At 33.9% G+C, this 27,376-nt stretch overlaps 2 protein-coding genes across 2 annotated transcripts; one reads left to right on the forward strand and one right to left on the reverse strand.

The window, feature by feature from the left end:
* The first annotated feature begins 21,258 nt into the window (after positions 1–21,258).
* Positions 21,259–22,926, forward strand: LOC107897383 (protein FANTASTIC FOUR 3). The gene has a single exon (XM_016822828.2). The coding sequence runs from the start codon at positions 21,541–21,543 to the stop codon at positions 22,561–22,563; it is 1,023 nt and encodes a 340-aa protein (XP_016678317.1). The 5' UTR covers positions 21,259–21,540; the 3' UTR covers positions 22,564–22,926.
* Positions 22,927–23,289: 363 nt separating this feature from the next.
* LOC107897382 (BUD13 homolog) lies at positions 23,290–27,130 on the reverse strand. The gene is made up of 9 exons (XM_016822827.2): positions 26,987–27,130; positions 26,445–26,640; positions 25,319–26,333; positions 24,557–24,624; positions 24,406–24,467; positions 24,138–24,241; positions 23,925–23,997; positions 23,661–23,841; positions 23,290–23,540 (listed from the first exon to the last, which is right to left on the reverse strand). Exons 2-9 carry the CDS (start codon positions 26,629–26,631, stop codon positions 23,455–23,457), a joined length of 1,776 nt encoding a protein of 591 aa, XP_016678316.1. The 5' UTR covers positions 26,632–26,640; positions 26,987–27,130; the 3' UTR covers positions 23,290–23,454.
* Positions 27,131–27,376: the final 246 nt, after the last annotated feature.

Raw genomic sequence — 27,376 nt, forward strand, 5'->3', positions numbered from 1 at the left:
CCCCCAGCTGGTCTCATCTGTCACAACCTATGAATACCTGGGCTAGCTCATACATGAATCATCCTACACAACACGTGGTTCCATCCTCATTTGTTGTTTCTTCTCCACAGGCGTTAATTGCTACACCTGACACTGTGGGGGATCCTACTTGGTATCTTGACTCCGGGGCCATACACCACCTCACTCACTCAGCAACATCTCTTGGTGAAAATTCGTCGCACAATGGACCAGGTATGGTGTATGTTGGAAATGGTAGCTCTCTTCCTATTATTTGCTTTGGTCAGTCCTCTTTGCTCACTAAGGCACGACCATTTTACATGAAGTCAATTTTATATACCCCTAGTGTTACTAAAAATTTACTGTCTATATCTAAGTTCACCAGAGACAACCAGGTGATGTTTGAGCTCCTATCGTCACAATGTCAGGTACGTGATCTAAGGACTAGGGAGATACTTCTTCGAGGATCAGTGGAACATGGTCTCTACAAGCTTCATTTGAATGATGACCTGAGAAAGTTTCAACCAATGCACACAGCGCACTGTTTTATAGCAAAAAGTGCTACTCCTCTGAGTGTGTGGCACTCTAGACAAGGGCATCCTTGTAAAAATGTGCTGCTCAAGGCTTTACAGCATTGTAATTTGTCATTTGATGTGAATAAAGAAGAGTTTGTCTATGTTGCATGTCACCTAGTCAAGGAGCACAAAAAACCATTCTATCTATCGACATCTCAGTATTCTGTCCCGTTACAATTGGTTGTTGCTGATGTTTGGGGACCAGCTCTAGTAACCTCAAATGGTTTTCGGTACTATGTGATTTTTACTGATGCCTGCACCAGATATTTGTGGGTTTATTTTTTGCACAAGAAGTTTGAGGTTTTGACTGTGTTTCTTTAGTTTCACAGACAGGTAGAGCGCACCCTTGGAGTACAACTACAAACATTGCAAACAGATGGGGGGTGAATTTCAGTCTCTCAGGCAGTATCTTGCTCAACATGGAATTGTTCACTGGTTCACCTGTCCCTACACTTCAGCTCAAAACGGCATTGTCGAACGCAAGCACTGGAAAGTGGCTGAAATAGGTCTCGCCATGCTTGCGCATGCTTTCATGCCAATGTCTTACTGGAGTGATGCCTTTAGCTGCGCCATTTACCTCATTAACAGACTCCCCTCTGCTTCCCTAAACTTTACCTCTCCTTATGAAAAACTTCATCGAGCCAAACCTAATTATAGATTTCTCAAAACCATTGGGTGCCTGTGTTTCCCTAATCTAAGGTCGTACAACACTCACAAAATCCAGTTTTGCTCCACTCCCTGTACCTTCATCGGTTATTCTCCCATTCACAAAGGATATCGGTGTCGAGATGGCAATGGTCGAATATACATCACTAGCCATGTCACCTTTCATGAAAACAGCTTTCCATTTAAGACTATCGCCACTCACTCTCCTCCAACCAACAACCGTCTGTCAACCAGCTCCAAATTGCTCATTCTAAATCCCAGCCCGTGTTCTCATAATTATTACTCACCCAACACTCAGGGTAACACTCCTTCTCCCTCTACATCACCTGCTATATCAACTTTGCCCACATCAACACCTTCTATCCAGTCCAGCATGCAGTCCCCATCTCTTGCACCCACTTACCCTCTGCCTTCACCAAATGTCACAACAAGTCCCTCACCTCTATGCCCAATACCACAAAACTCCCATCCAATGATTACTCATTCAAAAGCTGGCATATTCAAGCCAAAAGCTTATTTAAGCAGTATGAGTGAGGCTCCTGATATACCAACTAGTATTCATGCAGCTATGGCACACACTTATTGGCGTGATGTAGTTCATGCTGAGCTAGAAGCTCTTGTCCGCAACAACACTTGGAGTCTATGTCCGTTACCGTTACATCGTCGCACAGTTGGATATAAGTGGTTGTTTAAAATAAAAAAGGTTGATGGTATTGTTGATCGATATAAAGCTCGTCTGGTAGCCAAAGGCTACTCTCAGCATGCAGGGATTGACTTCCGAGACATGTTTAGTCCAGTGGTTCGAGCAGTCTCCATTAGGACAGTTCCTGATGTTGCCATAATGAAGGGATGGCCTCTTTGGCAAGTAGATGTGAACAACGCTTTTTTAAATGGAGAACTGTCTGAAGATATATTCATGGACCAGCCATCTGGTTTTGAAGTGTCAGGACCCAGCAACCAGCGGTTGGTATGCAAACTAAATAAAGCCTTATATGGGCTGCGACAGGCTCCAAGGGCATGGTTTCACACCCTTACACAATTTTTGGTCAGCCAGTTAGGCTTTCATGCATCTAAAGCCGATCCGTCCCTGCTCATTCGCGTTACTGGTAATAGCCAACTCCTACTCATGGCTTACGTTGATGATATTGTTCTCACAGGCAGTTCGAGTGCAGATATTGACAGTGTGATAAGTCAACTTCACAACTGATTTGCTCTCAAAGACTTGGGTTGTCTCAATTTTTTTTTCTCGACATTGATGTGCAGTACACCAGTCACGGTTTGTTCCTCAGTCAGAAGAAGTATGTGCAAGAGATTCTATCAAAAACAGATATGACAGGTGCAGCTACCACTCCAACACCTATGGTTAGTCTCCCTAAGCTTACTGTCACTCCCGATAGTCAAAAGCCTGTTGATGGTCAACTTTATCGCAGCACTATTGGTATGCTTCAATATCTCTGCATTACACGGCCTGATCTCTCTTTCTGTGTTAACAAACTCAGTCAATATATGAACTCTCCCAGTGAATCTCACTGGAAGGCAGTTAAACGAGTGCTACGCTATCTGGTGGGCACTATGGAACATGGGTTGGTTTTTACACAGGGACAATTTCAGTTGATTTGCTACTCTGATGCTGACTGGGCATCTTCAGTTGAAGACAGACGCTCTACTTCAGGCTACATGGTGTATTTGGGGCCTAACCCGATAGCCTGGTGCTCAAAGAAGCAGGCCGTGGTCTCCAGGCCGTCCTCTAAAGCTGAATATCGCAGCTTGGCCAATTGTGTCTCTAAGCTGGTGTGGGTTCAGCAACTGTTAAAGGAAATAGGGGTGTCTGTGGAACAAACACCAGTGGTCTGGTGTGATAACACCTCGACTGTTTCTATGGTAGCAAATTCAACTCATCACACAAGAGTCAAGCATGTTGAGATCGACCACCACTTTTTTCGAGAGAAGGTCCTTGATGGTCTGCTACAAGTCAAATATGTGCCATCAGTCAACCAAATTGCTGATGTTCTTACAAAACCTGTTCCCCCCAAACACTTTTCTGATTTTCGACAAGCTCTTCGAGTCACAACAAAAGACTCAATTTCCAAAGATTTTGACAACCAGGAGAATGTTAGAATATATCAAAGATAGTCAGTTGACAGTTAAGATAGTAGTTAGTTTGTTAGTAGTTATTCTGTTAAAGAAACTAACAGCTTCACAGCTATTGCTATAAATGTTGTATCGAGCTATTACTATTCTTTAATGAAAAAGTAGTATTTGCATTTCAAGTATTAAACCTACTCAGGTTATACTTTAACATCGCCCCCAGTAGGTGACGGGCAATTCTGACAATTTAACCCTCTGTAACAAGGGATAGGCAGATGGTTAATACTATCAGGCCACCTTGTCACTCAGGACCCGTGAAGGATAATCATCCTAACCAGCATCAGCGAGAACAAGTTTTGTATAATCGTCATCATACATACTATCAACTTAATTGTTTCCTTGCCATCATATTTGACCAAGATGAGTATCGGGGAATCTTACCAAACCTTCCCACTATACCCTTCAACCTGTGCCGAGGTGACTCACCCTTTCATTACTGTTTTGAATCGATGTGTCCAACTTAAAGATGCCATTCAGGATGCTATCTGAAAGGGCCAATTGCAACAACATATGGTTCGAGATGCCTACCCGCAAAATAGGGCAAACAATTAAGAAGTGGAATTATAGATGTCTTGATCGGTTGTAAGAAAGAATGGGCCACCTCGAGCTCCAAATAGAAGGCTCACCAATAGAACATTATATCTGTCTCTACATCAATCCAAAAGCCTAGATCTTTTCCTTAGAGTTTGAGATTTTCAGAGGTAGATGAATGGGAAGTTCTAGATGCAGAAGGAGATTATCCTTTTATCGTCTTAGCCACTATTTCATCCTTCCAGGTTAATAGAATCCTGGTAGCACGGGAACTTCAGTGGACATTCTGACAGCTAAGACATTTAACAAGATAAGTCTCAAGGACACAATATTAATAAAAGCCAGTCCAGTATACGACTTTGCCAATCAGCCAATCACGGTTAAGGGATCCATCACCTTCCTAATGGTATTAGGCGACGAAGAGCATACAATTACACAGATGGTTGACTTTTTAGATGTGGACCAACCAGTCGCATATAATGCAATCTTTGGGAGGTTGATAATGCGGACGGCCAAGATGGTCGTGACCACTTTCTGTATTGAGCCAAATCATACTGTCAGTGAAGTTTTTAATTACCAATGCATTGGGATAGCTTTAATATATAGTTATAGATGAAACTTTCTAAAATATAATTTAAAATAAAAAAAAACTAAAAAAAAACTAAAACTAAATATTTGTAGTGCATTTAGTATTCTTAATATGATGTATTTGTGTTTAAATTTTATTTTACATATAACTTAATCTATTTTTCATTTTAATATCATAGGTATTTTATATGTTATTATTAGTTAGTTTCATATCGTAATTTTTTTTGAACATTAATCTCATTATAGGTTTTTATCGTCTGCTCTTTTTGATATAATATCTAAAACTACTCATAGTTCCTCCCCAATCCTTAAATAGGAGGATAACGCGCTTCAACGCACTCGAACTCACGTTCTCTTGCACTAGCAATAATGCCGATGTCAATCGAATTAAGACTCAATCGATAGTGTCGTATTTTATTTTTAAACATATATTTATATTTTAAATATATAATTTTTACATGTAAACGTATATAATAAAATTTCTAATACATATACGTCTATTAGTCTGTTAAAGTCAACTGGCAGCCTTCTAAGAAAACGATTGAGTAAATGTTAAATAACACTAATTAGATTTTGGGGGGGAGGGTGAGAATAAGAATGAAAGATATAGCTTTTTCATGACATGGCAAAATTAGATGCACATAAATAAAGTGATATGGCAAAACTAGAAACACATATAAAACTTAACAATTAGACCACACATATATATAATTATTTTCTTTCATATCTTGCATAAAATTCAAGTAATTTCCAAAAAGAAAACAAACAAAATTCCAATTAGCTTGACCCTACTTCAAAAGCTTTAGCCAACAAACATTCACTTTTCTCAACTGGGTCAATTTCCGCCAATTTGTTATATTAGACAATAGTAAATGTTCTTATACTTGAAAATATCTTTGTCAATTGAAGGGGTATTTTTTTTTTCTGAACTTTTGGATATGAATACATATAATAATAAGAAAAAGGTGGTCACAGAGTTTCTGGGCTTTGTTTAATATATATTTCATATAGAGATGAAACTACTATTTTTGGTGGCACATAGGAGACCATACAATGGTTTAGAAGATATTTATGTGCACAACAGCACAAAAATTTTAGGATAAGAATCTGGCAAAAATGGGGTTTTTTTTCTGAAGTAATATTAGATGAAAGCATTGTCTTTATGTTCAATTTATTCAATGTACCATTTGGCTGCTTTTGGTTACGGAAAGAAATAATCACGATGAAATATTGAAATATCCTTTATATATATATATATATATATATTTGTTGAGGGAACGAGTTCAAGAAAGAAATCTTCGAAGTATCACTTGTTAGGTAGTCCAATTGATCTTTCACATGGTCGTTATTGTTCTTGAGTTGTATTGGAGTTTTGTCTCACTTTGTTGAGAATCAACATACCATGAATGATTTGGTTCCTTGAGGGGGAGCGCCTAAAGAAAATGGGCCATACGTGGGCACACAACCAAAAACCAAGGGCAAGATATGGTCACACTCAGTGTACCAAGCTGCTCATAACATGTTGGCTCTTGCAAGAGACAACCTCGACACGACTCGGGGACAATATCGATCATTATTGGGGGACCAATCAACTACCAAACAACAGACTCTTTAAAGAATTTTTTCTTCATACGTTGAATTGCTCAATAATATTATCAATTTTTTTATTTAACTATAAAAAAAAATTTAAAAATTTTAAGATTTTAAGTCTCATTATTTGTGGGTTTAATCTAACTTTTTGTTATACAATATTTGTAATTATTTGCAAGCAATAATAAACAAAATCTACAAGATGAACAAATTCACCCAAGCAAAGAAATTTTAAGTTAATTATAACTCTGTAAGTAACTATGTGTCAAAGTAAAATTTCTCATGTCACAAAGAAAATAATAATTTTGCATGCCATGTCGACATTAGTTTTTCTAATTAAATTAAATTAATTAAAAAATAATTAAATTCTTTTAGAATTCTTTTACAAATACATTTTATGCTATAAGAATTGTAATATTTTAGATCAATCAAAAGATAAATAATAAAATTATATTATTTTAAATAAAATTAATTATGTGATAATAAGTTATTATTTTATTCCTAATTAATTTAAATTTATTGTAAGATAAATAATAAACAAAAGAGATAAATCATTTGACATAGAACTTTCTTTTGAGGAAATTATATTCTATAAGATAGCCATTCAAGAATGTTGCCTTAACGTTCTTTTGTTAGATCTCGTAATCAGAATCAATTTTAATGGATAAGAGCATGTGAATAAACTTGAGTATTGCTACAAATGAGAATGTTTCCTCATAATCTACACTTTCTTTCTACGTGGACCCCTTAACTACAAGTCTGTGTTTAAAGGTTTCAACCATTCCCTCCGTATTTTTTTGTCTTTTATACATTCATTTACACTTTATGAGTTTTATACCTTTCAATAAGCTTAAAATATTTTGTATTCAATTTAATTGAATCCATTGGCACATCCATAGCCTTCTTCCAAAGCTTGGAATCAACATCTTGCATAACATCTTTGTAAGTGAGTGAATTGTCCTCTTCATGTTCAATGATTTCTATTTAGTAAACCTGGCCATCATACATGAAAATTTTGGTCTCCTAGAAACTCTCCCACTACATTGAGGCTCCTTATGTTTGTTTGTAGGTCTTTCATTTGTATTGGGATCTAAGATCGAAACTTGAGAGCTTATTTTATTTCCCAACAGCTCATTAAATACCAATTTACTTTGAGATTTAAGTTCATTTGTATAACTTTCCTCAAGGAATGTTGCATGAGTGTTAACCATTTGGTCCTTCAAGTTATAGAATAATCCTGTCACACCCAAAAAAGTCAAAGCTTAAGTTGTAATAGTGGCCTTGCGGACTAAATTGAAAAGTTTTCTATTTGGGCGAGCTCTAACGTAAATAAGAGCAATTGGACGATTGAATAATAAAATATTGGATTTCAACCTCTAGTTCCGTTACGTTTGAACTAGAAAATCTACTAGTGGGAGACAGGATGATTAGGGATACCTACACTTGGTTGTTGAATTGATATTGGAGAAAGAAGTGCTGGAGAATTATATAAGAGAGTGACATTGTTCTATGGTGTTTTTCTTTCTTTTTCTTTTTTTTTTGTTCTTTCTTCATCTTTTTCGCTGGTCTAGTTGTAAGAGAGAAAGATTAAAGAGCGGTCTGCATGGAGGAAAGAAGTTACAGTTTATGCATAAGTAGTTGAAAAATTTCATAGCTGGTAAGCTTCTTGACCTTTCTGTATTAGCGGATTTAAAAAAAAAGTTAAAGATTTTAGTTAATCCATTAATTCTATTCTGTATTGGGTAAAGTTGTGGATAATCATTACATTGCCTTTGCATGCAAAAAAAGTCTACTTCTTATAATTATAAATTATCTTTGTGGGATTTATGAAATGATTGTTGTGTCTAGTTGAGTAAGGAGGCTCAAGTAGCAAAGGAAATGCTAAGTAGATGTGATTAAATGCAAAAATTACATATTTTATGTAATTTAATTGATCAATTTATGAGAATGCACCACTGATTTCTACATGTTTATACTGAATTTTATACAGGGTGCAATTTGGGGTCAACTTGGAAAAAAGAGAAGCAATTGGGCTAGATTGAAGAAAGGAGCAAAGAAGGCCGGCCAAAGAAGAATTTTTCCAAGATGTAATTAGCTGAAATTTTATGTTGACTTAGTGGGAGATTATGTAGGGATTTTTATATCATGGAATATTTTATTTCCTTGATTTTCTATGGCTAGTGGCTCTTAATTTGACAAAGCCACTAGTATAAATAGGCGGCTACTTTGTTCATTTAATCATCAAGTTTTTAATCAAACTTATATCTCTTGAATTCAAAAAAAGAAATTGGATTTGGCATCAACTTCCAAGTGAGTTCCAAAACTCAGGTCTTAAATGGATATTTACTTTTCTAGTATTGTGTTGGGTATGTTAACTTATTTTCTACAAATAATGAATTATTCTACAATTGAATGATGATATACCATGATGCATGTTGTGTGTAGATACGAAAACGTAATAACCGGTCGTAAGTTTAACCATGCTGAATAGATTAAATGTTTGGCGTAATGTATGTCGTGCCTGAACAGTAGTATTGGTTGACTGCTTGTGTATGAAATGCATGTGTATGAATGATATGCGGAGTTGTAGAGGTCTGTCGAAGTGTGGTTATGATAGAAGGAGTAGCGAAGAATGAGAATATGATATGTTACAATTTTTTCCTCCAGTATGGCATGTGAATGCAAACCGAGATTGGCGAATGACCCTGGCCTTGCGGGGGAACACGTATGTGTTCAAATTAACAAGGCTGATTTGCGAAGGTTCAGGCAGATTGTACGAAGAAAGGTGCACACTAGTATATGAAAGCCCTTTATAGGTAGTATGAAAACCCTTTACAGGTAGTATGAGACTCTGCGAAGTCTAAGGCTTTAAGTTGTATATGTGAAATGCAAGTCCATGGCCATGGCATAATCTAGGGGGTCTATCAGACTCACCTATATGAAATAACCCAGTGGACGTTCGCGAGATAATGGGCATATATAAATTTGCAACTTCTGTGAATTCGTGTATATGTTCACATCTATGTTTCTATATATATTGGATTCGCTTTTATAAGTCTGCCAAGAATGAGTTCATTTACTTGTAATCTATTACTATGTGTGAATCCAAAGGTACGAGATATTTGTGTATGCGAGTCATATGAAAAATATGACAGCCCGTTAGGACCATCTTACAAATGGACAATTTTGTAAATGGGAGTCCGTCAGGACTATCTTACAAGTATGAATCTACAAATATGATTTCACAAATAAAGAATGCGCTCTTATGAATCTACCAACATGTAATCTGTTTCTAAGAGTAGGCCACTTTGTATTGGTTATCTGTTAGTGTGAGACAGATGCAAATTAAGACAGTCCGCCAGATTTTTTCTTTAAGCTTAGTGTCGAAGCTAAACATCGAATTTCATCTTATAAATGTTCGAGAAACCACTTACGCCTTGGAATCCATTTCTATATAAATATCTTTTCTTATAAATCTGTATCTACATATATGAATCCATAAGTCAATATTCGTATATATATTGCCTTCTGAGAAGGATGGTCTATCTTTCAAGTGGAAGCCGTAAAAGCTATCCATCAAAAGAGAGTCCGCAAGATTCAACCATCATGCGCTGATCCACCATGTAGTGGTTAGCGAAGGTTTTTCGCAGTGGTACCAATGACGAGCCGGTAATATGACATCAGTTATCCAATCACTGAAAATGGACAAATGAAAATAATCTACAAGGGGTTCTAGAATGAGAAGCGAGGAAGAGGAAGTTTGTGTCATAGAAGATAATATGTCAACTTACGAAATACTTTGATATGTGTGGTGACAAGTCTGCGCCAGTGATATTGGTAAACTTTCCTAGTACAGATGAAGTCAACATGAACTTAGAACCATGAAGTCTATGCAAATAAAAGTTTTGTGAGGATACAAGGTATGGATAACTAAATAAGTTCAATTTGAACTTGAGTATGTGTTATTATGTATTGCAGGTAAAAAAGAAATTCGAGGATTTGAATAAGGATCAGGCTAGAATCTGCAGTGCTCGGACGAACATGCTTCTTAGTTGTAATATGAATATAATGAGGTGACCTAGAGGCGGAGCCTCAGGGTCATAGTCGAATTTATATTTAAGTATGGTCAGAATACTATTTTAAAGACTAAGTAAATATTCCTCTATAGTAAAGCTACCTTTGTAAACTTTTATACCTTAAATTAAAAGTATATAATTGAAATAAATTCATGTATGTGGCGAAGGCAATTAGTTAACCATGTTTAAATAATATTTGTATGAAAATGGAGAATATGAATTGCATAATATATTAAAGAATGTGTTAGTTAAATTCGGATATAGAGCGTAGCACCCTATAGTCCGGATCTGACGATCGGGTCGAGTATGGGGTGCTACAAATCCACTATTTGTCCTTTTCATCTTTTCATATATATTACAAACATGCACAATTTTGTCCATGAATTCCACTTCTTAATATACTTAACCAATACATATACAAGGCATCCTTATATCGTACGGTTTAGGTTTGGCTTCTAGGCATTTCACATTCCATATGAAGTCTTAAGCACCATCTTAGTCAATATATCAATCAAAATGTAGAAAGTTGTTTGTAACACATATCCACAAACGGATTTTGGCAATTGTGAATAACTTAACATTGAATGAACCATGTCTACACAATTTATATTTCTTATATGAACTACACCATTCTATTGTGAAGTTCCATGGATGGTTGATTGGGATAGAATCTCATTCTTAATGAGGCTTACTAAGAACTCATTAAAAAAAATATTTCTCACCTCGACTAGATCGAAGTATCTTAATGGATAATCATAATTAATTTTCCACTTTTACACAAAACTCTTGAAATTTATCAAAAGTTTCATTCTTGCAATGCATCAAGTAAAAATATCCATATCTCGCATAATTTTCTATAAAGATTATAATAATCATACCCTCATCATGCTCTGATGTTGAGCAGGTTTCATACATCTGTGTACACAAGTTCTATGAGTTGTTTAGCCCTCATGTTTTTTGCACCTAAAAAGACTCTTAGTCATTTTACCTTCTAATCAAGATCAACAATCCACATTGTGGAATATTCACCACCTCCTTAAGTGAACTTAAATAATCATCTTTCACAAGTCTAATGATTTTTTTCTTAGTTAATAGAACCAATTATTAAATGCTAAAGATAAGCTTCATTTGAGTGAAATTTTTTAAGTTTCTTATTCATGATTTCTATTTCAAGAAGTGAGTACATCTTTATTTTGAAAAAAATAGAGATTATTATCCATCATCCGTTACAAATAAAAGACTTTTTTTCCAAATAGTAACTCTTTTATTAAATGTCATGGAATAATAATAATTAAATAAACATGTTATAGAAATGAAATTTCTAATAAAATGAGGAACATAAAAAAACATATTGTAACATAATTCACTTAAAATTATCAATATAGAGATGTACTTGTCCCACTACTTCTACTATCACAATGCTCTCATCTTCAGATAATAACAAGAGGTTCTTATCATGTAGACTTTTTATTTTCTTGAACCCTTGTAAAGAAACATAAATATTAATAGTGGCTCTAGAATCAATGATGCAATAATGATTTGAGTCCTCCACTAAATAAGTTTCAACAATAAAGTGTTCCTATTTCCTCACCTTGAAGACCAGGTAACCCTTGTACTTTTTACAATCTACTTTGAAATCCACCTTCTTGCTACAAAAGAAGCATTTGGATTTTAATATGTATTTGAGCTTCTAGCATTATTCTTCCTATTAACTTTAAGAAGAACTGAAGATTTGACAATTCTCTTCGCATTAGCTCGCTTCTTTTTACGCTAAAGTGAAGATGATGTTGTCATTAAGTTAGCTTTTTGCTTTTCTTGTTCAAAGTGCCCATCATTTAAGATAAATTCATAAGATTGGAGTTTTTTCATGAGTTGAGTAAAGATTCAGTTACCTATTTCCTAAGTTATAAATGGCTCTAAAGGCTGTAAAGTTCTTAGGCAAGGTCTTGAAGACCATTTTGATATGGGTATTTTAGTTTAGTTCAACCTTATTGCCTTTTACTTCATCAAAGAATCTCATAAGTCATAAGCATATAATCTTTCACTAGAGTTCTAGACTTTTACTTAGAGTTCATCTAGTTAGTTATAATATATTATCGAGCCAAAATAACTTGGCATTCTAACATGTCTTCCAAATCATCCATAATTTCTTTTTAGTTTTGTAGCTCTTGTGTTGCTTTTGCAAAGTACTACTAATACTTGTAAGAATATAGCAACGAGCTATCCATTAGCTTATTTCCATGAGCTTGTGCCTCATAAAATGATTTCGATGCGTATGATTCGTCAAATAGAAACTTAATTTTCTCACCGCTCAGAAGAATGTGCAAGTTTGTTTCCAATTTATTTTCAGTTAATTTGTTTTCAGTGAGAATATTGACTATATAGGTGTTGGTTCAATTTCAATTTGAAAAATAAAATAAGCACAAATAAATTTTCTATGTAATAATAAAATATCCTTTAATTCTTTCGCAAATTTTAAACATGTATATGATGCATGCTTATTACATTAAAACCTTTAAAAATATGTTACCATTTCTATGATAATTCTCATAGCTATTGCTTTATGTCATTGTGGGCAATCACAAAACAAATACTAAGAACATGAAAGTCCATCCAATTAATATGTGAATCCACAATTACATAGAATATCTCATATATTAATAATAGTTTAAATCTATTAGGATTTGTGCCCTGAGAGTAGTTAATTTTGTCATTGTCTACTTGTAATTTTTTCAAATTTGTTGAATAAATAAAAACTGACATATGTTTATTTAATATTTATTAGATGATGGTCATTAATGATTTTTGCATGTAAAGCAAAATGGATAAGAAAATATTGGCTTGTTGTTACCTACTATTTAACTAATATTGAGTTGCATTTGGTCAAATTATAATGCGAGAAAATAACTTCTATTACTAAGTAATCTAAATTTTTCGTATTCCATGAAATCCAATTGAGCAAATAGTTCACGTTAAGAATATTATGTCGTCTATAAGTCCAATTTAGGAGAGTGCTTATCTTAACTACCGAAGCTGGATTGACTACAATACATCGAAGAAGACCTAAGATTAATTTATCCTAGATCTGTCTATAGATTTATTCACAATGACGTTCATGTTGTGACTTACCTAAATTTTGAGTAAGTAAATGATCATACATGTATAACTAATGTTTTTTGATGTACTGAAAACCTATGCTCTCAAGGTAGTGGGCCGAAAGTTGGTATGTTGGTCACGTGACTTATGCATGGCATGGCTTCACCCACAATAGTGGAATCATAGATCAATTAAAAAGAGTAAATGATATCCTCTCATTGGAATTGTATAAATGATGAAAATAAAATATGGTCACATGTCATTTGTCTGAGAGAAATGATTTATCATTACTAGTATAAGTAATGATCAACTTCATCGTAGTAGATACAATAGAGACCGTGAGATAAAAATGGACCGGGTTATATTTAACCTAAAGGGACCATGAATATCCTATGAGGGTAACACACATATAATAAGTTCATTGGATAAAAGTTTAATTAAGTAGATTTAACCTAAACGGATCATGAATATCCTATGAAGATAATACATATATGACAAGTTTATTGGATAAAAGTTTAATTAAGTAGCTTTTGTCAAGATATATAATATGAAGTCCAGTCATGATATTTTTAATGGATTGACTCCATGAAAAAATAACTTTGTAATCAAGAGATGAAGAATTAAAACTTAATTGCAAATTATTTAACCCTAATTATATATGTTCAATTAGGGGTGAGCATTCGATCGAATCGAATCGAATCGAATCAAAAAATTTCGAGTTAATCGAGTTTTCGAATTTCATTTTATCATCCTAAATTTATTTGAAGTTTTCTCGAATCGAGTCGAGTGAGATGGAATTCGAATCGAATCGAATCGAATATATTTGTTCGAGTTAAATTTTAAAAAATAGTTCTGGTCCTTATAACCATTGTCACCCATCGTAATAAAATTTGTCCACCTTAATCAAATTTTTTATTAACTTTCATCACCTCATAATTTATTTATTAATTTTTTTATATACTGGTTAGCTTCTTTGGTTGCTTAGTTGTTTCAATTATCTTTAGATTCTTGTCACTATGTATTTTGGAATTAAATAATATATTAAATGTAAAAATATGATTTTTTAATAAAAGTTATTTTAAAAATAAAATGTGAAATTGATACCAATATAAAATTTTAACACGAATATTTTATGGAATAATTAATAATTCAATTTTAATATAAATATTCAATATGACTAAACAATTCAATAATATAAATAATAAAAAATGTGAAATTTAATTTAATAATATAAATAGTAGATATAAATAAAATTATTACTATTTATATTTAGTGATTTTTTTGGATAATTTTGATTTTTTATTTGAGAGTAAAGGGTGAGAAGTAAAAGTTTAGGGGGAAAGTAAAAAGTTTTGGGGAATAAAAGTTTGAGGGAAAGTAAATAGGGGGGAGTAAAATTTTGAAGGAAAAATATTAAAAAAAATTGGAGGGGGAGGGTTTGGGATAGATGGGAGGTGGGATGGGAAGGGAATAAAAGTTTTAGGGGAAAAGTGGGAGGAAGTAAAAATAGTGGGGGAAAATAAAATATTTTGAGGGTTTTGGGGAGTAAAATTTTGAGAAAAAATAAATGGGAGAGTAAAATTTTGGTGGGAAATAGATTTTGGGTAGATTGGGGGGTTGGGAGGGGAGGGGAGTAAAAGTTTTGGGGGGAAAGTGGGAAGGAGTAAAAGTTTTGAGGGAAAAGTAAAAAGGTTTGGGAGTTTAGGATAAAAATGTAAAATATTATAGTTTGATATTCGAATTATTCGAATTATTCGAGTTATTTGAATTCGAAAACTCAACTCGATTCGAACTCGAAATTCGAAAAAGAAAATCGAGTTGATTCGAATAACTCGATTAACTCGGATAACTCGATTCGTTTAACTCGAAATTCGAATTTTTTTCGATTTTTTCGAATCGAATCGAGTTTTGCTCATCCCTATGTCCAATCGATCCCTCTACTAGCCCACTATAACTCTAAATGGATTGCATAATAAGAACTTTGATTGAATGGATAAAAACGATTAATGAGAAATAAATTGCATGAATTACCACATGCAGTAAATGTATTTTCTCGTGAAGGCAAAAGATGACTTAGGGTTAATTTAATTTCTTTGGATTATTTTTAATTGGATGAATAATTTACATACTGAGTCCAAAGTAAAAAACTAAATTATTGTAGTCATCATAGTTTAATTCTACTTAGGTAATTCTTTAAGTTTGCACATAATTCTAATACAGCAAAATCGTCATGATTTTAATAGAATTAGAATTAGGTTGTGTAAATTATTTAATTAGAACTAAAATAAATCCATTAATTATGTTTAATAATTAATTTTTGAAGGAATATTTAATAATTTAGTTAATTAAATATATGAGCTTAATTTTTAGTTTAAATCAAGAGAGGTTAGCTCAAAAAATTGGATTGGACTTAATGGGCCTATGTGTCGCAGTTTAGGGAGCATCTCCTTTGGGTATGTCACCGACTTCATGATTTTTGGAAGTCATACTTGGACTAAAATTCCTTCAGTTTAACCAATCAAGAACTTCAAATGAGAATTAAACTCTTGCATTTTCTTTCATTATAAATTGTCCTGTTGGCCGAAACTTACATACAACATAAATACTAGGAAAAATTTCACGAAAATCTAGTGAAAACTTATTTGAGTAAATCTTTTTGTACTGAAATAGATTATATTTTTCTCCAGTTTGGATTCAAGATTAGGAGTAATTATAATTGCAATCATCCAACAATTATAATTTGAATCTAGAAGTTGAATTTTAATTATGGGATCACATAAAGGCTTGCAACATTGACTTTCCTTACGAGTCTTAGGTTTTTGCCTTATCTTTAGTTATTTAAGTTAGAGCTCACTCCCTAAGCATCCGAAAAATCAAAATGGAGACCTTAGACCAAGGAGAACACAAATCGGAAACCTTCTCTAAAGAATCCTTGTGTTTTAGTCAAAATATATTTGATCTAATCTTCAGATTCCATTTGATGCAAAAATTTAGGTTTTTCATATGATTAAAGTGCTAGACATTATGGAAAATTTAGATTTCAAAAATGAAATCAGGTTATGAGCATAAAGGGATGTTAAAATCCCTAAGTTCTTAGAATTCAAATTTTATGGTTTAGGCCCAAGGACTAAATTATAAAATTCAATCACAATGGATTTTTAATTATTAAATGGATTGGGACTAAAATAACAATTAACCAAAGGTACAAAATAGCAATTAGAGCATATTAAAATAAGATAAGTGGATGGTATGATGACATTGGTTTAATTAAGTAAAAAAATATTAATTAGAATTAGAATATGATTAATTAAAATTAATTTAATGTTAATCCAACTATAAAAGAACATTTTTGGTCGAAGGAGAGATTAGTTCATCTCCTCCAATAGATTGCTAAGAAAGAATAAGAAGCTTAACGCCATTTTCAAGTTTTGAGCTTTTGGCCCTTAAATTCAAGTAAGTCTCTAGCCATTTTTTTTATAGTTTTTTTATCTTGGAAGCTTGATTAAGCTAACCCAAATATCAATTAGATCAATTGGTGAAGTTTTTATGAGATTCCATTATTGAGAATTGAAAGATTTAGGTGTTTAATTGATAGAAATTAAGCTTAATTTAAGAAAAGGACTAAATTGTAAAGTTTCATTGATAGATTTTTACATTAGGGACCAAATTGAATAAAATGAAAATTTTTTATGAAATTTTGGTAATAATAGAAAGCAAAAGGTCCCAACTGAATATATGTGAAATTAGATTTTAATCCGAAGGTCTAAATCGAAAGTTATGTTTGTCTCAATTTTAAGGACTAAATTGAATAAATTGACTAAATATGTGCAAGTTTTAATTGAATGCGATTTGAGCTGGAATTTGATATTGTGTATTGTTGGATTATTATTTGTAGCTAAAGACAACGCAAAGTTGTCAAGAGGGAAAGGAAATGCGAGAGCCGACAACAAGTAACTCAAATCTTCGGCTTGTATTTCTATGATTCAAATCACTAAAATTGTTACATATCTATACTATTTTGCATAGTATGGTATTGAGGTAAGATGAAAGTTATTATTTGAATTGAATTGTTATAACTGTGATTGGTTATCTAAATAGAGGACTAAATAGAATAAAAAAAAGTATATAAATTAATGAAAATATGAAATTGACTTTGAATTAAAATGGAATATGATATGTTATGTGATAAATTGATGAATTGGATTGTGAATTTGAGATGATGAAATTAAATTGTGTTATATGATGAATTTAATAATATGTTACCCTATTAACTATCCAGGTAGAGTCGGATATAGTTGGCATGCCATAGGATAAATTGAGTACGGGTGACTTTGGTTATATATCAATGAGCGTTGGACAGATTTTTCTTCGAACGTTTTAATGAGTGCAAAGCACAAATTTTATTTCGGTTATATCGATGAGTGTTGGACGCAATCTATTTACTTCGGACGTTCCGATGAGGCACATGGTTCCAAATTGATGTGTTGGTTAGGATCCGTGTATCCGTTCGAGTCCGACTCATGTTAATAGGGAAAATAAATTTAAGATTTTTTTATTGATATTTGAAAACGAATTCGACATTATGAAATTGTACTACATGTACGTACTTAAGATATATAATTATCGATTGCATGTGAAAGATCATGCGAACCAGTCAAACAAGCCTGAAGACCGAAAGGAAATGATAATGGTAGATTTGATTTCAATTCGGGAATGATATATGGACTTTTTTTAATGTAATAGGGTAAAAAGTAATGTGGATGTTAAGTACATTGGTATGACATGTTAATTAGTTGTTAATTGAGGTAGTATGTTTAGTTGGTTCTTTTGGCATAAATAATGTATCCTGTAGCATATGTATAGTGTTATAAGTATTGAAGATTGACATGATTTATATGTGAATTAGTTGGTATTGAATTGAAAATTGATTGCTGTCATTTGATTCGAAATTCGTATTAAATTGTTTGAATAATAGAGATACCATTAAGTTCTATCGCTCAACATACAATTTTATTTTTCGTACATAGGTTAGGTTTGTATCGAGGTTTCGAGCATTGAATTCAACATCTAGACGAGGAGCCTAGACTCAACCATGTTTGTATAGTTTCTTTTGTTGGTTATACAACATGTACCTAGGTTGAGTCAGAATTTCATAGTTCGGTTTGGCCATATGTTATTTATATAAGTTATAAATGTCATAATTTTTGGGTTAGGCATATTTTGTGATACATGAATGGTCTATTTGGTTAAGTGTTAATTGCAAATGTATATAAATGAAACTTTGTTCAATGAAGAACTTGAAGAAATGTTGAATTTGATTAATTGTTTGAGTTGGATAAATGGTACATTTAGGCAATATTAATTTGTTTGAGATATAGAATTGGTTGATCATATAATTGAAATTATAAAGTTTTAGGTTTTTGCAAACAAGTACCAAAACTTGATCATTTGAAGTCGGTATGTTATGTCGCGATGTCGAATATCTGTTATCGCAATAAGATCAAGTTGTCATGTCATGGCGAGACGCCAGCTTTGGTCACTGCGACGAGACCTACTTAGTATGTTGCACTACGATGAGGAATCCCTTGATGTCACGACATTAACTCTATATTTTGAAATTCTTACAATTTGGTCCTATTGTGACCTTAGGTTAGTTTTAGAGCTTTTGTAAGCTTAAATGAGACCTAAAAATTGTGGTATTTTATATGGTACGCATGAATGAGCTGAATTTGCTCATTTAATAGTATAAATTGAGTAAAGTTGTTCATAATTGCTCCGGTAACAAATGTGACACATCATAACTCGGATCTGGCAATTGGGTCGGGTATTGAGGTGTTACACATGGCCTTTATTAATAGTCTTTAGGTGATAGCATGAAAACACTTCGAGTCAGTTTTACCTTGATTGGACCCTACGATAAGTCTTATCATATGGGCTCATTAGGTGAGATTTCCTTTAAAAGGACAAGTATTCATGTATGATTCTATGAGAGGTTGTCCCACAATGACTCAAATAGAACATATGATGATGGATGTTGATCTAATGGCTATACACTCAAGACTGTTTTAATTAGTGATAAAATTGAAACAATTGTTAATATGTATGTATTCTTATAATTTTAGATTCACATATTAACTGAATAGAATTTCATGCTCTTACTAGTTGATAATGATTCCTCAACGGTAACATAATTTAATAGGTGTGAAAATTATCATTGCAATGAACTACATATGTTTTAAAGGTTTTAAAGTAAGAAGCATGCATCATTTAATATGCTTTTAAGTTGTTAAATTAGATGGAATATTTGTTTCATGCAAAGATAATTAATTTGTGTCAATTTTATGTTTCAGTTTGAAAAGGCACCCGCTCTTATCATTAACATTCTTACTAAAAACAAATTGAACGAAAATAGTTACAAGGAATGGAAACGAAACTAACTCATTCTGAGCGGCAAGAAACACAAATCCAAATGTTTATTTTGCAGTAAGAAAGGGCACTTTAGAGCTTATTGTAAAAGGTACGTAAACTACCTAGTCTGGAAAGGGAAGAAAGGTAATAATTCTTTATTATTGAAACTTGTTTAGTGGAAGAGTCAAAAGACAATTAAGTTATTGGTTCTGCAACCACTAATCATGTTTTTGTTTCTTTGCAAGGGTTCAGGGAAATGAGAAGTCTACATGATAAGAACCTCTAGCTAGACTAAGGATGGGTACATTATTACAGTTGAAGCACTAAGAGAAGTATATATTTATTTTGATAGTTTTAACTACTATATGTGGCCCCATGAACATTAGTACGTGAGGAAGTTATGAATATTACATAACTTTCATAGATGGTTATTCCATATCTGAATATGTTTATCTAATACACCGCAAGAACGAAGCTTTTGATAAATTTCAAGAGTTTTGTGTAAAGGTAGAAAAACAATTAAATTTATTCATTAAAGCACTCCAATCTGAATAAGATGAGAATATTTATCTAACGAGTTTTTAAGATACTTTATTAAGAATGAAATTCTTTCTCAATTAACTATGCCTAATCTCCATAAACAAAATAGCGCTACTGATAGAAGGAATAAAATCTTGCTAAACATGGTTCATTCAATGTTAAATTATTTGCAACTTTCAATATATGTTTGGGATATGCGCTGCAAACCATGTGCTATATGCTGAATAATGTGCCTGATAAATTAAAAAGTTTGACTCACGAACAAAATTACGTGTGTTTGTAGAATATCCAAAAAGAACAAAGGTAAGTTATTTTTATAATATGATGGAATTAATCAAGTGAAAGAATACTTACACAAGAACCCAAACAACTATACCAAAAATAACCAAGACTAGTGCAACAAGGGAGGGATTGAGTCCCAATAAGAGTCAAGTGACAAAAATGAGACTAAGAGATGGATGACAACATACTTGAAAAATCGAGAGTGTAATCTTTCTTTGAATGTTTGAATTTTACAAAAAGTTGGAGTAGAATAGGATGGGATGAATAAGAGTGAAAATAAAAAGATTTTTAGTATATATTAATAAATAAAATTTTAAAAGAACAACAAAAAGGATAAGGTTTTGGGTTTTCTTATTATATTTTGAAATTTTATTTTAATTAGAATTTTTAAATGTATAAAAAAATCTCAATTTTTTTTTATAAGGACATGTGAAGTGACATGTTTTCCATGTGGAAGAAAAACATGGCCATACATTGCATTCTTACAAGCTGGTTTATCCTTTAACATAGTTTTAAGGTAAAATCGAAGAATAGTTAATGTAGGATATCTGACAAAATGAAATGCATGCATTGTTAAGTCTAACACTTGGCAACTTTGCCAATACAAATATATACCACAAATTATATAAAAAACTATGGGGTGAAAATTTAAAACTACATAAGTCCATTTTTTCTCTCTAAAACGAAGAAAAAGATGATGCAATTTAGTTTTATATATATAAAGAGGAAATGAAATCAATAAAAGAAAATATGGTTAGAGGTTAGTGAAGAAGGGGAAGGGCAAGATTCGTGAGACCCGGCACCGTTTACTCCATCACACTACCGCTCACAATTCACCATACCCATACCCACACCCTCCCTCCCCCTTTCCTTTTTTTGTTTTTCTCTTTCCCTATCTATCTTTGGCGTGAGGATGTTATTTTCTTTTTATTAATACCCTCATCTCCTCCTCTCTCTTCTTCACTTTTCATTTTCATTATCACATCATTTCTCATCAATAAACAACACCACCACCCCAATCTATTTTTCCAGTAATTTTTCATATGACCCTTTGTTCCTCCCATCTCCTTCTTCCCTCTCTCATCTATTTCTCCCTCTTTCTTTTAGCATTGAAACTCATCATGCCTTATTGTTACTTTTATTGTTATTATTATTATTCACAATTCATGTTGAACAAGTACTACTTTTGTAAGAAAATTGTCCTCTCTTTTCTAGGTTTATCAAATACAAATATGGTTTCTCCTTCTCCTGTTTCCAAATGTGGGTTAGGGTTGATCAGTGCCAATGAATCCAATCCCGATGTTATTGAGTCATCCTTATTACACTTGCACAATACTAAAACTATTTCAATGCCATCAACATCACCACCAAAAAAGAAAGACCCTGGTGGCATAAGATTTATAGATGATATGGGTGGTGGAGCTGGGATTGATGGACTTATGTCATGTACAGAGAGCTTAGGGTTTGAGAGTTGTTATGAAAGAGATGATGGTGATGTTGATGATAGGACTAATGGTTATAAACATGTGAAGCTTTGTGAAGATGAAATTAGGGATAATAATAGGTGGAGGATTAGGAAAAGGAGGGAAGGGAGGAGGCATATGAAGTTTCCACCACCACTATCTTCATTGAACCAAAACGGTCAGCCTTGTTTTTACCTAAAGCCTGTAAGGGAAAATGGGAGGTTGGAGTTAACTGAAGTTAAAATACAAAGGCCAGAGATTTTACGTTCTGTCAGGCAAAATGGTCGCTTGAGATTGCATCTTGTTAGCAGTGATGTTTGCTCTAATATCAACCAAGAAGAGGAAGAAGAAGAAGAAGAAAATGAAGCGATAAATCAAGAAGAACAAGAACAGGAAGTACTTGATTTGCAAGAAGAAGAAGAAGAAGAAGAGATGAAGGTTGAAGAAGTATGGAAGTATAGGATGAATGGAAAAGGTTCGAGAAGATGTCATGAGATGGTTATGAGCCATCTTCATAATGATTATCATCACCGTCAACATCATCATATGAATGACCATCATAGCTTGCATGTGTGGAGGCAGCCATGTGTGTCCATAAGGTAAATAACCAAAGAGATGGGATTACTGTTAGAAAATGGTTAAAGGTGAAAATAAAGAATAAAAAAGACGAGCTTGATAAATGTTGTGTGTTAAGGTGTTTAGTTGAGGAAGATGGATGTTTCATAGTACGTTGGGTTAGTGTTTAGCAGAGACAGAAGAAGGAATATGTGTCTCGACGAAATTAGGAGGTGACGGATGGGTAATCTCCAGGCGTCAGCACTGAGTAAAATAATAATGATAATGATAATAATTTGACACTTTATTTTCTTTCATTTCTAGAATTAAAAAAATTCTGGAACTTTTACCTTTTATTTTTCTAAGAAAATTGTTGAATACCAAAAGTACCCAAATCCTTTTTTGCTTAAACTGATATCTATTTATAGTGAATGTGTACTCATGTAACCATGGGTACAAATTTATGTGTACATATATATATATTAAAATAAGCTTATTATGTGTTGTACAGTTTGAAGTATGGCAATAAAAGTGGCAACAAATGTGTTTGGTGCATCAATGATTTCCACCCTATTTATCCCCTTTAGGGAGAACTTAGTTGAATTGAGTTGGGCACAGTTCATCGAGACGCACTTAATTTCCTCAATAATCAATTAATCAGTCAATTTATGGAAGAAAGTAACGGATAGCGACTCTTTGTGAATTCACATTAAAGCAGAAGCAAAGAATATGGAAGCCAAAATCATAGCTTATGGAAGCACGAAACCTATAAAATTGACACCCAAAAGTTGATGAAAATTGATTTGAAATGATAATACACCAGTCAAGACTCACTGAGTCAATTATCATGGATCAAAACCATTGATTTGTTATAATTTAAATTTGGCACAAAACCATGAAGCAAATAATTTCTCAATTTTCTGCAGTGGATGAGTTGAATCACATGTCGGATACAGACCAGAGATACGCCTCCCTTTCCGTTGCCCGTTTCTCGTTTAATTTGGTGAACATTTTCTTCTCAAAACCTACACAAGATGCAGAGCAGCAGCTGATTAGAATTTTCCATCATTTTTTTGACAATGTATTATAATGAGAACCAACTTGAGGATTTAGTATTTTTTTCGATAAATAAAAAATGAATTTACCATTACTACGATCGACTCCGTCCCAATGTCTTCCTGGTCTTATACCATAACGATTTGGTGCAGCATCTAGTTTTCTTACTATCCAACTATGCGGGGGAATATCTTGAGGAACTATGAACCCTGACTCTTTCATTTTCTCAGCATCCCCTAGGTCTTTAAGAACCAGCTCAGGTTGTTTTTTCTACAAAATATTATTTAAAAAATGTCAACTTTAGTGTTAAAATACCTGAATTTCCATCAGCAACAAACAAATGGTTAATTTACCTTGACCAAATGAGCCATAGGATCACCCCATCTTAGTCGATCCTTCAACATATTGTCGAGCTCTGGGTCATCCCTGCAAGTACCAGTTGTAAATATAAAATTGCTACATGCAGCAAAATAAAGACAAAGTAATCTAAATCAAGCAGAAGATACAGTGAAGTAATATGTAAAATGATTACAGCTCAGAACATTGTTTAGAATCTGTTATCTTACCTTGTTCGAGCAAATGGTTTACTCTTCTCGAGTTCTAAATCTTGCAACCTAGTCTCAGCTTCACGTTTTTGGGCTAAGCCTTTGCCCCATTCCAACTCTTTCTCCTGATTAACAACATAATACCAGACTATTAATTATTTCCTCGCTAAGATCAAAGTAAACTAATGCTTACCAGACATGCAGCACTAGAATTGGCTACAATGATCAAAATGAAAATAAATAAATAAAGGCAATTATGAACTCTACAGCAAAATTTTCCATGTTGTACCTTGGGCTTTTCTTCTCCTTTTCGTTTTGACTTAAGGTACTCTTCTTTTGATATGCGCTCCCCTGCAAGAATTCAAAAGGGATGTGTGAGCCAGACGCAAATGTACATAAGACTTCAAGTAGATGTATCCTAAAAGTGGCTCGTCATTCACCTTTTGTCTTATCACGAAATACAGGCTCAGCACCTCGTCCGCTTACAGATGGATCCATCTCCTTAAATCTAATAAACCAAAGACCAGAGAAAAAGAAATTAAATGTATTATGTTCTATTTCCATTGTTGTTGTGCTGTAAAACTTATCTGATTTGTTGCCGGCAATAAAGATTATTGGATTATGTTCTGTGTTTGGTGTTTGTGTTTGGAGGGTTCACGGGTTAAAGTTAGGAAAGAGTTCTGGTTTCCTAACAACACATCAATGACTTCCCTCAGCTAGCAAAAGAAGCTCTAAGTATGCAAGAACACAAGATAGAATCAAATTGGAAGTTACATGATGTCAATTTTGACTGTTTTAGCATTTATAATCATATATATCATGTTGCCATCCAAGGTAAAAGAATAAAACTGGAGAACTTTGCTCCTTAGCTTGCATGCAATTGTATATTACACCTCTCTCTCATTTCATCAACATAGTTATTTTTACCAATTTACTCATGGAATAAGCCATAAGTTCCTACACCAGGTTACTACATAAAGGACGGCCACATGTAATACTGCAACCAAAAAGAAAGCAGCCTCTGCAATTTGTCTAAAAACAAAGTAGGCTAACATCTACAACTGAACTCGAGGATCGGCATCTATTGGTGAGTACCTATAATTTACCCTATTTCTATTAATAATTCAAGGATGAAAAATGCAGAATGCTAAGAGGATTTCTGAAAAATGAATTATATCTGAATAGTTAAACAGAATGCGTACCTTAACCAATCATCCTTCTTCGTTTTTGAAATTTCTTCTCGAATATCACTGCCAGAAATTAAACCAGTTTTGGGTTGCTGTTTCAAAGAAGCAGGACCAGTTGATTCCCTCCTACTTTTCCTTGGAGGGGAGAGATCCGAATCATGAACAAGCTCAGATGTTTGGGCATGAGATTGTCTAGGTGGGGGCATATCAGGCTCAGGTGATTGTGCACGTTGGTGTCTTGACCTTTGCCGTGGAGGTGACATATCACTATCAGCACCTTCTCTCAAAGGCTTCACCCTCCGTTTTGGTGAAGGTGTATCATTTCTCGCCCTTCGTTTCCGAGGTGGTGATAGACCAGCACCTGCCCTGTTTGCTAAAGGTTCTGGTGAAGGTGTGTCATTCCGAACCCTCCGTTTCCTTGGAGGAGATAAATCAGTACCATCTGTTCGGTTTACTAAAGGTTCTGGTGAAGGTGTGTCATTCCGAACCCTACGTTTCCTAGGAGGAGATAAATCAGTACCATCTGCTCTGTTTACTAAAGCTTCTGGTGAGGGTGTGTCATTCCTAACCCTCCGCTTCCGAGGAGGAGATAAATCAGAACCACCTCTAGAAGCCTTAAGTCGAGGTTCTGGTGAATCAGCCCGAGCTGGCCTCCTGCAAGGAGGTGACAAATCAGAATCTTCTCTTGTTAATGTTGCCTCATTATGAGCCCTACTTCTCCTTGGCGGTGACAAATCAGATTTCAAACCAGGGGAACGTGGTTTTCTCGGAGGTGACAAATCCTTAGCTTCTATTTCAGAGTTTGAATGCCTCAACCCAGGTTCTGGAGAAGGTGTGTCATTTCGTGTCCGCTGCCTACGAGGAGGGGAAATATCAGAATTAGGATCCACCGTATTAGCGTGTTTAGGAGAAAGCGAGACCCAACCACTACCATCTTCGGCAATGGCATTGTAGCCCCTCCTCAACCTAATCTGCTCTAGCCTTTTCATTCTTTTTACTTCTATATCTTCATCCACTAGTGGCTTCTCATCTAGGTAAACAATAAAGTTCATAATCAGTAACTAACAACTATAAATTCATCAAACTGAAAATAAATAATAATTAAATATAAGAACATTTAAGAATTAACTTTCAAACTAACCAGGAGAATCATTGCCCTCATCTTCTTCGAGATTAACAGGTTTCTGCCACACTGGGTCTTCATCCACCACTAGAACACCTGATGATTCGGGTTTAGTTTTCTTCTTTTTCTTCCTTTTCTTCTTCTGCTCCTCTTCTTCGTTTTTGGTCTCGTATCTTTTTAGGTATTCTTTCAAAGAACTCGCCATTGGCTTCCCCTGCCCAAATACAATTATTAGTAGGGTTTCAAATATCAGTGGCGTAGATGTTTCACGGCCGGTATTTCGCATTAACGGCGCCGTCCACCACCGCTGAAGAACTCAAAGCGGTGTGAACAAACTTCACATCAATAACTACGTTAACCGCTATTTCGGCTAAACCGATACATTTAAATATATATAAATCTCCTTCCTAATAACGTAAACAGAGAGATGAGATATAGTAGCAGTAGGATCGAAAACAGAAAATCAAATATAGCATAGAGATGCAGAGGCAGAAACCAGATAAAACTCATGACTCATAGAAATCAAATCTTCAACTTATGTTTAGGGTTTTAAAATTTACCTTATTTAATTCCTTCCTCGATCGGAAACTTGGAAGGCAAGGGAGGACTTGGGTCGGGGACCGGAGGAAGACGAGAGGGATAAATTAGGGGAAGAAAAGTCGGCCGGGAATTTTCAAAGGAAAATATCGGATATATAATTTTATGGTTAAATTCTGCTAGTAATCCTTGTAATATGCATGCGTTATGAATTTAGTCCTTATATTTTAATTTAATCATACTTAATCCCTATACTTTTCGAATTGGTCACTTTTAGTCCCCATATTTTTGAAATTTTAATATTTTCATCCTAACCCAAATAGTAGCAATCAAAATCCATCTAGTTAAATTTTGTTATTAGTCATATACTTTGTGTAGAGTTGTGGATTCAATTCATGCTTTTCAATTTGGTC

This window comes from Gossypium hirsutum, chromosome D11 (genome assembly GCF_007990345.1).
Source record: "Gossypium hirsutum isolate 1008001.06 chromosome D11, Gossypium_hirsutum_v2.1, whole genome shotgun sequence".
Taxonomy (NCBI): domain Eukaryota; kingdom Viridiplantae; phylum Streptophyta; class Magnoliopsida; order Malvales; family Malvaceae; genus Gossypium; species Gossypium hirsutum.

What these genes read in the sequence shown, in the direction of transcription:
- LOC107897383 (XM_016822828.2), top strand. Translation starts at nt 21,541, where the DNA reads ATGACCCTTTGTTCCTCCCATCTCCTTCTTCCCTCTCTCATCTATTTC.
- LOC107897382 (XM_016822827.2), bottom strand. Translation starts at nt 26,631, where the DNA reads ATGGCGAGTTCTTTGAAAGAATACCTAAAAAGATACGAGACCAAAAAC. An exon ending in TGAGGGCAATGATTCTCCTG is followed by an intron (nt 26,334 to 26,444) that starts GTTAGTTTGAAA and finishes TTGTTTACCTAG; the next exon opens with ATGAGAAGCCACTAGTGGAT. An exon ending in CTATGGCTCATTTGGTCAAG is followed by an intron (nt 23,842 to 23,924) that starts GTAAATTAACCA and finishes AATATTTTGTAG; the next exon opens with AAAAAACAACCTGAGCTGGT.